Source organism: Garra rufa, chromosome 1 (assembly GCF_049309525.1).
Source record: "Garra rufa chromosome 1, GarRuf1.0, whole genome shotgun sequence".
NCBI lineage: Eukaryota > Metazoa > Chordata > Actinopteri > Cypriniformes > Cyprinidae > Garra > Garra rufa.
The window spans coordinates 76,670,864-76,683,302 of record NC_133361.1 but is presented as its reverse complement, the minus strand read 5'-3'; the positions used below and the strand labels follow the sequence as shown (position 1 = coordinate 76,683,302).

General features: G+C 35.5%; 1 protein-coding gene across 1 annotated transcript in view; it reads right to left on the bottom strand.

The window, feature by feature from the left end:
• Positions 1-5,616: 5,616 nt before the first annotated feature.
• Positions 5,617-12,439, bottom strand: part of LOC141339372 (uncharacterized) — a 46,343-nt gene continuing 39,520 nt past the window's right edge. The window contains exon 3 of the mRNA XM_073844954.1: positions 5,617-6,407. Coding sequence (XP_073701055.1) covers positions 5,783-6,407 — 625 coding nt within the window. The 3' untranslated portion in view covers positions 5,617-5,782. The remainder of the gene's footprint in view (positions 6,408-12,439) is intronic.

The following is a 12,439-nucleotide window of genomic DNA, read 5'->3' as shown; positions in this document are numbered from 1 at the left end:
CTAGCATTGTAAAGTGGATGAATGTAAACTTTTTAAAATTGAACAAAGATAAAAATGAAGTTCTTATTTTGGGTAAAAAATCTGAGCGGGAGAGGATTGAAGCGGAATTGGGTTCCTTAGCCTCACAATCTAAGAAAGAGGTAAAGAACCTGGGAGTCATTTTGGATTGTGATCTAAGTTTTAAGTCACATATTAATCATGTTACAAAAACATGCTTCTATCACTTGAGAAATATTGCCAAGATTTGCCCTTTTCTATCTCTTAATGATGCTAAAAAACTAATTCATGCGTTTATCTTCTCTCGACTCGATTACTGTAATGCTGTGTACACTGGTTTACCTAAGGGTTCTATAGTTAAGCTGCAGTTGATACAAAATGCAGCAGCTAGAGTATTAATGAAACTGAAGAAACGAGAACATATTACACCGGTTTTAATGGAATTACATTGGTTACCAGTACACCAAAGGATTGATTTTAAGATTCTTACAATAGTTTATAAAGCATTACACAACCGGACACCTTCTTATATTTTCTGACTGTTCATCAAGATACAGTCCTAACCGAATGCTACGTTCTTCTAGTGCTGGACTTTTAACATATTACACAGTAAATCTCAAGCAATCTGGCGGTACTTCTTTTAGCCACTATGCTCCATCTCCATATGAAACCAAGGAGATGTCTAGTCTATCCAGTTCCAACTAATTATATTTAATGTGATCCCGTCCACGAGCTACGTCCCATTGATATTCAAATTAGTGCTACAAGCGCGGCAAGGACCGGAGTATCTGTACGCGAGGAAACTCCCACATCACCGCAAACAAAGCAACACGACTTTTCAAGTTCATCTTGGTTACTGTAGAAGACGTGCTGTGAGGAATACGACTTATATTTACCTCGATCAGAAGAAGGACGCGATACAACGCAAACCCAGCAGGAGGAGACATTTACATGAGTCTTTTATTTGCCTTTCGTTCTTTTGCTGTTATTTACTTTGACAAAACGTATACACATTTTACTAGTTAGACTTATTCCAAACTATAATTCCTGACTAAATCAAATGGACCATTATGAAGTATGTTTGATCGCATTGCATCTCACATGATGCCATTAGGGTGTAAAAGTAAAATGCGTGCTTGCACTGAATATATGTTTACATCACGTTTATTAGTAATATAGTGCTAAAAAATAATTATCAGTTTCTCAGTACTTTTTGTTATTTAGTGATCTGAAACCTGCTCAACAGATGAATCCTGCTGTCTTTCCCTTGAGTCTCTTCAAACTGTTTTCCTCTGAGAGCGCTGTACAAACTTCAGATGATACAGATAAAAATCCAGTACAAATACAGATAAATTGTGCACGCACTTTATTATTATTATTCTTTATTTGGCATGGACATCACAATTACATTGGACCATATGTATTTGCTTAAGTGTTTTAGCACACATGCTAATTTTCAACACCTGTCCAAGGGAGGCTAGTTGTTAAAAAAAAAAAATAATAATAATAACAATAATAATAAGTTACAATACATGAAAAGAAATAATAATAATAAAAATATTAGTAACATTACAAACAATAAAATAAGATACAAAAAAGTATATTTACATACACAAGCCATAAAGCAAAAGCAACAGGATCAACCAATAACCCAATAATAGACTATTTATGTAAGCACAGCTTTTAATACAGAGTCCTATATTAAAAGTATTCCCATTGTTTTCTAATTTTAAAGTAGCAGGTAAGGCATTCCACAGTTTTGGTCCCTTCACAGAGAAAACAGACTGACCAAAAGAGGACTTATAATTTGGAACAAGACAGTCAGCACTAGTAGTGGCTCGTGTGTTTGCCCTATTAGAGCTTTGACGCCTACAGATTAATTCAGAAAACAGCAGTGATGCATGATTCTTCAGACATTTAAAAAACAGTTTAAGGAAATTAAAATCAATTAAGCTATCAAAACCAAGAAGGTTATGCTTTCTTAAAACATCACAATAATGCCATCGCATAGGTTTCTGGTCCATAACTTTTATTGCCCGTTTGTATATTGAGACAATAGGCTTCAGTAAAGTTGGAGAGGCTTGCGACCATGATGTAATGCAATATGATAAATGTGACAAAATCATTGCATGCATGTATAATTTTGCAGTTTGACAAGACAAATCCTTTCTAATAATAAGGAAACAATTTAGATTTGGTTTGACCTTCCTACAAATATTCTTAACTATCAAATTTTAAATTCTTATCCAAAATTATGCCAAGATACTTGACTTCATTCACTACTTCTTAATATGCACCTTAAATACATCCCTTGCAGGCTTATTTCGTATGGAGAAGCACATAGAAGCTGTTTTCTTAACATTAAGAGTTAAATGTGAAATCTCAAGCCATCTAGAAATTTTCAGATGCTCACCTGCCTAGCTAGGTGTTTTAGCAGACACATGGATGACAGCGTCATCTGCATACATCTGACAGTTGACACCCGGACAGCAGTTAGGTAGGTCATTTATATACATTGTAAACAACAATGGGCCAAGTACTGACCCTTGCGCTACTCCCAAGTTGTTTGCACACACAGGTGATCTCAACCCATTAACCTTAACACATTGCTGTCTCCCGCCCAAATAGGACCCAAACCACTGTAAAGCTTCTGATGACATTTTAAACTGATTTAATTTATTTAATAAAATGCTATGATTAATGGTGTCAAAGGCCTTCTTTAGGTCCAGGAACACTGCCACCACTACATTTCCTTTATACAATGAGACTTTTATTTTGTCCAGCAAATAACAGTTAGCTATTTCAGTGGAATATTTATCTCTTAATCCGACCTGCTGTGGATGAAGCAACTGGATAGACTCTAAATGTTCCGCTAGTTGTTCGGCAACAATCTTTTCCAGAACTTTGGAAACTACAGGTAGAATAGCAATAGGCCTATAATTACTAACTACCTCCTTATCTCCCGATTTATAGACCGGTGTAATTATTGCTGTTTTCCAACTCTCTGGGAATGTTTTTGCTTGTATTGACAAATTTACTAAATAAGTAATTGGCTCCAACAGACAACTTTGGTATCTCTTGATTAATTCAGCGTGAATGTCATAGATGTCCTTAGACATAGAATTACGCACATTTGCAATCACTTTCTGAACCTTATCACGAGAAACCTCTTTAATATAAAATAAGCCTGTATGGTCAGAATTAAATTCTTTAGCAAATGACTCAATATACTTAAAATGACTTGCTGATTCTTGTACGGATTCAATGAAAAAACTATTACAAACATTTGCTATAGCCTCATTACTATGAATCATATTACTACTAACTTGAAGACAATTTACTGTAGAATGTTTTTGCCTATTTGAATTTGACAGTCTAATTATATGTGACCACAATTTAGAACTGTTGCCAATGGCCTCCTCAATTAATTTGAAAAAATTATTAGTCTTAGCCTTTCGCAACACTGATACTACTTTATTCCTCAAGCCAGTGTAAATAAGATGGTCAGTATAAGATTTTGTTAATAATGACTTTTTAAGAGCAAGATCTCGCCTTTTAATAATCTGAAGAATATCACTGTTAAAACATGGAAGAGAGAATTTCTTAGGCCTACTCTTCCAGGTTTTCGTATATTTACCTTTTAATTCACTTAAAATAGAGGCAAAATTGCCTGCACTGTGATTTAAGTCTGACTCCTTAATAACTTTTTCCAATTAACTTCCTTCAAGTCATGTTCAAAGTTAACTACTTTTGACATGGGAATTCTTGTTGTTAAAATCTGATTTTCTGTTTTATTATGATGAGGTAAACGTTTTCTAGTTAATTTTCTTACGATCAGTGTCATATGGTCTGAAAGACAAGTAATAAGATCATATATTTTCATTACCCTCTCTAGTCTATTCGTGAAAATCAGATCTTTAAGAGTTTCACTTTTTCTTGTGATTCGAGTGGTCAATTGTTTAAAATTAAATTTCTCCATACTTAATTTAAATTGTGATTTAACATTTTTAACTATCCAATTAATATTAAAATCACCAGACATCATACATTCACAGCTGTTATCAACAAGAGAAAGAAGATTCTTTAGTTCATTATAAAACTTTACATCATGACATGAAGGATTATAAAGCACAACTATATTAAATTTAATATTTGGAGAAAGAATAACATTTAATCCCAAACACTCCATGTTCACCTTCAATTCAAATTGTAAACATCTAAAATGCTCCCTTATATAAATTAAAATAACACCACCCCTTCCACTGACCCTATCTCTCCTATAACAAGTATATCCTGGTACATTAATTAGGTTAGTAAGAACATTATGATTCAACCAAGTCTAAGAAATGCACAAAAAAACAAAAAAAAACAAAAAAAAAAACAAATTGGAATCAATAAGTAAATTCTGTATCTGATCTAATTTTGTAGTATACTTCATATATTTATATGTCCTCCCAGAATTCCTTTAGGTTTATTCCCAGAGTTCCAGATGAATTTAGCATGATTCACAGTTTGAAAGAGTCTTGACTTCCTCTGTTTCAATATTGCATGATTTATTGACTTCAGCCGCTGCCCAAGTTCACCTGTCGATTCATTACGCTGCGCAGCGTCTTAAATGGCCGGACCAGTCTCGTCACCCCTCCGCACCTCCCCAGGCGATCCCCAACGACAGCCAGGGACAGCTCCACCGGGACCAACGCCATCCAGCATCGGAGTCAGGGTAAATTGCAGATGTTACTGACATTATAATTGGCTGGAAAGCTGTAATCGTTACATGTGGCTCTGCCTCCATCGGTGTGAAAAAGTGGCCCAAGATTTAGGTGTACATCTCCAGATGACAGCAGCAGAAGTAGTAAAAATTTAGCTGGGTACATTGTAGCGTAACCAAATCCAAAGAAATGCAGTTGTGTCTTTTCTGTTAAAATGCCCAATGGATCAGCAGAAATGGAGTTTGCTTTAACCTCAAAAGTCTTTGGTGCATTGTACGCAAGTAAGACAGGCATCAATATTAGGACACCACAGATGACAAGGTACAAGCTGGGAGTGCTTTGAACATCTTTGCCTTTGATTTCAAACATATTTATGTTAATGGGGGGTGAATCTTCGCTGTTCAAGTATTGCTCCAATACTTGAACAGGGAAGACACATATATTGGATGATAGAGACCCAACAGAGACAGAATGCACAGACTTTGATTTTAATATAAGGGGTAACTGAGGAACACGGGTGCACAGAATGACTTACTGGACTAAAGAAAAGGAACAGGACCAAAAAAGGGCACACAGAAACAGGTCCATATTCCTGGCATATCATCCCCTTTCTGGAAGGCACATCATTGCACTGATGGAACAACAGAAGGAGGAGAATGGATATCTGGGAGGAGGATGATGAACAGAGTCCAAGGTGGAGACGACGGAGGGAGGAGCCTGTCTCTGTATGTCCTCGTGTCTCCTTCACTTTCTCATGGATCAAGGGTTGTAGTTGTAACCCGAACCAGTGATGTTAAAAATGCTAACAATGTCCTTTATTGTGTTCCAACCAAAAAACTGCACTTCCTGTGAGATCTCTTTTCAATTCATGATATACAAATGTGAAGTTCTTACATTGTAGACAGAGGAAACACATTGTCCATAATCCTTATTATTCCTTGCTCTTTTATGCATTACCATGTCAACTAGCTATATTGTGTTGGACTGAGCTTAAAGTGTACTATGGACAAAACATAATGCTTTAAAATGTGAATTAGAAAGTTCCATTCTATACATTTTGTTTGAAACTTTCTACACTAAGGGGATCTGTTGGGTTTCTCTCTATTATGAATCTGCATGTGCTTGTCAAGGCTTCCTTTTAGACTAAAACAGTTTCCACACTGAGAGCATGTGTAAGGCTTCTCTCCGGTATGAACCCTCATGTGAAGGTTAAGGGTTCCTTTTTGATTAAAACTCTTTCCACACTGTTTGCATGTGTGAGGCTTCTCTCCAGTGTGAACTCTTATGTGCTTGTTAAGGGTTTCTTTTACACTGAAACTCTTTCCACACTGTTTGCATGAGTAAGGCTTCTCTCCAGTGTGGACTCTCATGTGTCTGTTAAGGCTTCCTTTTTGATTAAAACTCTTTCCACACTGTTGGCAGGTAAAAGGGTTCTCCATGGTATGAATTTTCTGGTGCATTTTAAGGTTTCCACTTTCAGAAAAACTCTTTCCACACTGTTTGCATCTGTAAGGCTTTTCCCCAGTGTGAACTCTCATGTGTCTGTTAAGGTGTCCTTTTAGAGTGAAACTCTTTCCACACTGTTGGCAGGTGTATGGCTTTTCTTCAGTGTGAATTCTCATGTGTCTGGTAAGGTCTCCTTTTAGAGTGAAACTCTTTCCACAATGTTTGCATGTGTAAGGCTTCTCTCCAGTGTGAATTCTACCTTTTTGAGTGAAACTGTTTCCACACTGAACGCAAGCAAAACAACTCCTAGTTCCTGTAGTTTGAGCTCTTTTTTGTTTAGAAGTCTTTTCAGACTGTAAGGAACAAAAATATTTTTCTCCAGATACGAAATCATGAAGATTCTTAAACTGATCTTTCTCTTCAGTTTCATTCAGATCTTCTCTCTCCTCTTTCAGTGCTGTTATGTCTAAGGTGGAAAAACAAAGAAATACAAGTTAATAAAGTTAAGAGTGGCACAAAACAATTAATATCAAAGCATGTAGATATGTAATGCATGTATGTTAGATCCTATACCAGGGTCTCCAAACCTGACCCCTGCTCAGCCGGTACCCTACAGAATTTAGGCTGGCCGTGATACAATTAATAAAAAAAATATCTCTGGAAAATCTAATGACAGAGTTTAGGATCTATATATATCTATAATCTATATATAGACTTATCTCAATGTTTCTGTACCATTTTTGTCTCCTAAGGAATAAAATATAGAAACAAATTTATTAAGAAACGAGGAAAAAAAAAGAAAAGGGGATAAACTCCCCACTCAACCGTCACATGAAAAAGTTCAGTGTCAAAGTTTATTTATCTAATTTAAATCACAAGTGTTTACTAAGGTGCTGTACAAGCATACCAAATTTAAAGGTGCCATAGAATGCATTGAAACAATATTTTAATATTGATATCTAAATAGAAGGTATATGGCATAGGCAAGCGCAAAAATGAAGAATGAAATGGTTTGTTATTGCCTTATTTGGAAGGTTCATGAATATTAATGATGAGCTCTGTTCTGATTGGCTGTTTCATAGAGCTGCTCATCTCAATAGCTTGCACCTGGAGGAAATATTTAATTACAGAGCTCTAGCTGCTTTTAAAGTCCCCCTGAAATTAAAATTAAAGTTTTTTAGCTTTTAGTATGAATAAATTAGCCTTAATGTTATCTATAAGCTTGTGTGCTGCAAAGACAAAATTCGCGTGTACAAGATATGGGCATTCAAAACTTACAGTCTCGTCACTTCCGCCAATATGAATCAAGGATTTGGGTGATATCACCGTGCACATCAGTTTCTCATCAAACGTTCTATCCAATCAAATGCTCTCTAGAGTCCGTAATGTCCCGCCCCCTAGAGAGACGCGAGGAGATCATATGCGCTCGCATATGCGATCAGCATGTATTAAACTACACAGCCTCAGCATGGTTATCACTATTTTGTTTTAGCAAGAGTGTCATATTGAATAGGGGTGGGAGCAAAAATCGATTCTCCGATGCATCGCGATTCTCTCTTCAACGATTCTGAATCGATTCCTAATTTTTCAGAATCGATTCTGAGCTTGTTTTTTTTTTCCCGCATATGGCACGTGTGCGCGCTAGAGACGCTGCCGGCTTCATTGCACAGCATTTGCACTGTGAGACTGGTGCGCACTGCTTGACATTGTGTGCTTCCACCCGCCGTGTTTTAGTTAAGTTATGCTTTCATTTCTGCCGTCTGAAATGCAGTACTATTAGATGCACTGACAGACTTTCGTGTGCGCTTTGTGTTTGTTCGTCCTAAAGCTCGATTGCAGATGTGGTTAAATGCACTTGCGTTTTCAAATAGTTTTAAACGAAACTGTACATACAGTCAGCTATGTTTTTAGAGCAGGACGAAACATCTGATATATCTAAATAGATATGTGCATCAGTGGCGTATACGCTGCTAATGCTCCGCATACCCAGGCTGTCAGAGAGACTGCGTTCACGTGTTAAATAATATAAACATGCTTATAAGTTGATCCCTTATTTGAGATAGAATCTTCCGGGCAAGCAGATTCTCCGCATCTACCTCGACTCCTCAGAATTGATGCGCATTCTCTGTTTGTCTGTCATGCGCGTGACTTTATTCGCGGGGTAAGCTGTCTGAGAAGCACTCGCCCAAGCGGAAAAACGCGCTGTTGCTGCCAGATCCTGATTGCCAAAAATCATATTGTGTTTGATGCACAACTTACTCGACTAAATCAAATGAAAAACAAAAACAAAAAACATCCTAACTGTATATTATCATAATTTCTCAACAATTCAAAATGTGAAAGTCCACTGAAAAAAATTGCCTATATAAAATGTCTATAATTAAAAAAAATAATAATAACAGGGAAAAGAGGAAATATTAAAATATGATTTAGTCTCAGATTTTATTGGTTTCTAAATAATCTAAAGATATAATTATTTTGGTATTACTGGTGGTTTTATCACTAAGCAAGCCTGATTAAAAATAAAATTTAAAAAGTCACCGTTCGCCACTGCTGTACATTAGTTTGTTAAAGCTGTCTGTCTATGATCTCATCAGTAATAATAAAACGGCAGTAATGCTGAGGAAAAAAGAAAAACTATTGTCTGTTAACTTTCAGATAACTAAAGGACACTTATTTTAAATAAGTAATTGTTTTTAAAAGTATCTTGCTGATATAGTTTAAAAAATAAAGTTAAATTGGCTCAAAATAAATTTGATATAAAACATATGAAAATGTAGCCATGTGCAGTACTATTGAAAACTAAGAATGTGAGCATCATGATACTTAGTTAATAATGAAAACAGTAATTAAATTAAATTGAATCTTGAAACCAGTGAAGATTGACACAACTACTTTTACAGAGATTTCAACTATAAACAAAAAGCATATAAACTGCAATTTTACATGTTTTTAAAATTGTAAAGTTGTATTTGCACAGCAGAAGAATTAATTGGGGAAAAAATGTAGATCAAGAATCGTTTTGGAATCGGATCGTGACTCCCAGAATCGGAATCGGATCAGATCGTGAAGTGCCTAAAGATTCCCACCCCTAATATTTAATCTGTGGGGTAATTTATTAGTCTGTAGCTTTCATAAGATTACAAATGCGGCTTTACTGAGCTCAACGGTTCTGGCCTGAGCGGATATTAATGGAACGCTATTGGCTATTCAAAATAAGTGGGCGGGGCTTAGCAATATGTTTTTGTTTCAGTTAAAGGTACGTCACCACATGTAATAACGCTGCCGGTTTCAAGGCACTTTAGTGGACCTTTAATATGTGCTTTGTTGAATCTGACGTTTTGAATCTCCAACATTTTACTCTCACTATAATGCATGATCGCATGTGCTCTGTGTAACGTTATACTGCAGCGACACAAAGACTTGCCACAAAAGTTGATGCTTTAGTGATACTCAGAATGTGTTAATCATTCGTCATCATCAGCGTAGTCATCTCTCTCTGTTTATGTCGTAAGTGAAATCTACCTGCAATGTAAAAGTATGTACATCTGTACTGCAATGTAACATGCTACAGCTAGCTTTAAGCTAACCGGGTCCCTTCAGTGACTCGCAATATTTTACTGGTTTACTGATGTTACTGATTGGGCGATGCAAATATTTGGGGCGTAACTATTAATGATCGGGAATATAGCCTAACAGTCGGTGTTATGTTGGAATTGACCTATTTTTCTGTGGTCTTTTGCAAACACTAGATTTCTATAAGAAGGAGGAAATGTTGGTGTTTGAGACTGATGGTATGTCATGTCTATCTACCGAACTGTTATTATTCAACTATGCCAAGGTAAACACAGTTTTCCATTCTATGGCGCCTTTAAAACAATAAACACATACAGTGGTGTGGAAAACTGTTGGCCCCCTTCTGATTTTATTTTATTTTATTGCATGTGTCACACTTTGTTTCACATCATCAAACAAATTTAAATATTAATCAAAGATAACACAAGTAAACACAACATACAGTTTCTGAATGAAGTTTTTTATTTTGAAGGAAAATCAAACCCCCATGGGCCTGTGTGGTAAAAGTGTTTGCCCCCCCCCCCCTATATAGGCTACTATATTTCTAAATATCCAATTGCTACACTTAATGGCAATATTGCACTGGTCTGTTGGACTGGGTTGAACAAAAATAAACAATATTTTGTTGCTTAAGCTTATGTATTCAGTCATTATTCAATGGTATACTAAAAATCCATATGAAAAAACTTACTTTTCACTGTTCTCAGGTCAAATATTTATATGCGATTATATGCGAAATAAGTATGATAAAAAAAAAAACTACGAAAGTATATTTGGGAATAAACGCATAAAATTACTATTTTAGCATTAAGAAAAGTTTATTTATTTTATTTTTAGAATACAATAATAATAGTAGTTCAGACCTATGAGAATTAAACTGTTGCCATAAAGTCATTACCCATTTGATCTTTTAGGTCTGGTCCAGACTTATACATTTTCATTTTCTCTCTCTCTGTTATGGCCTTCTGTCCACACTGAAACGGCATTTTTATCAAGGAAAACTAATGTCATTAAAGTGTTCACTCCAATTTTCCTGTTTTTATAATAAAAGTGTCATTTTTCTTGTGAAAAGTACTTGCTTTATTTTACTTAAAGTCGGGATAAAATTAAACTGATTCCAAAGCTAAGCATTTTGTTCAAGTTCTCCTCCATCAGTTTGAGAACCACTGGTTTATACTGTTCTCATGTTAAATACAGCACCTTCTTTATAAATATGCCCTACTGCTCCACTCTGATGCTCTTGAACAGTGGTCATCAATTTATTTACTCAATTATTATTAATATTTGAATTATTTTATGTTTTATTGTCTTTAATTCAACTTTGTTTACAGCTCTCTTTCTCCTATTTTGTGCTGAGAAAATTTTAAAACAAAAAACGCTGTTTTCATTTGTACCCGGATTTATTTAGATATAGCTTTAGCTACAGCTGTCTGTTTTATTTGCTTACAAATACTTTAAATGACCAAATGTAGTCAGCATGCAGTAGCCAAATGTGATTACTTACATTTCAAGGTTTTTGCAAATAACTTTAACTTAAATAATTTTCTTAAAGTGTCTAAGTACCAGAAATCAATGGTTTTAATATTAGAAACAGATATTGGGTTTAATGTTACAGAAAAATATATAGTTCTCTTACGAGAGGTCTCACTCGATAGGTGCTGCAGTTGCTGCAGAGCAGCCAATAGGCACGCAAACCGCCTCGCCTATGTCTGCACACTCCGGCAACGCGTTTAACATTAATACAAAATTAAGGATAATTTTTTGGCTTCAATATCTCTCGCGGAAAGGATTTTCCCCAAGCGTAAGATACTTACGCAGTACTCGTTCCCTCTCTGAGAGAACCGAGGTTACGTTAGTAACCGAGTACGTTTTTTTTAGGCTTATTTCTTATGATTGTTACAACTTAAATGCATGATGTCATAATAACAAATGTTCAGTGTGAAAGCAGAATATTGAAGGAAGCTTTATTTGTCATGTGATCTCAACACTTCTGTCAAATGTCTTAACATTTCATTATTCATAAATATTATCTATTTCTATACTGACTTCAGCTTTGAGAATAAAAACCAACCTGTTTGTTCCTCAGTGTCTTCATGTTTGACTCTGAATGTTTCTTCAATCTTCATGTCTTCACTCTCCTCTTTAATAAACACCATCTTTATAATAGTGTGTCACATGGATCTCTGTTGATTCTCCAGGAGTTTTTCTGTGTGTTTGAACACTTTTTCCTGTTTAAGATGACAATAATTAATAGATAGAACAATCAATGCAAACAAAATCCCTGGGTGCGTCTCAATCAGCTTCTACTAGTTACAGTAGTCAGTGCACTAGTAAGACAGTCAGAGAGTTTATAGACATCTGTATAACAATTTACAAAATATATACAAATTAGACAGAAGGTTCATATTCAGGTAGGCTATATTTATTTATATTTAGTATTCGATTATTTGTACATCATATCTAATATATTACACTCTCATGAAATCATTCTCGGTTGTGATTCGCTCGTTTGTGTTTGTTGTTGTCGTTTGTAGTCCGCGTGCCGCTCAATCGAATCACTGAATCATTTCACAAATGATTTGATTCAAATGATTCGGATTCTCAGTTTCTCTCATCTCTTCTTATCATCACACGATTGATTCACGATATAGGGAGCGAAATGAGACGCATTTTCTCTGTTACTAAAGGCGAACGTAACGCTAAAGCATCGC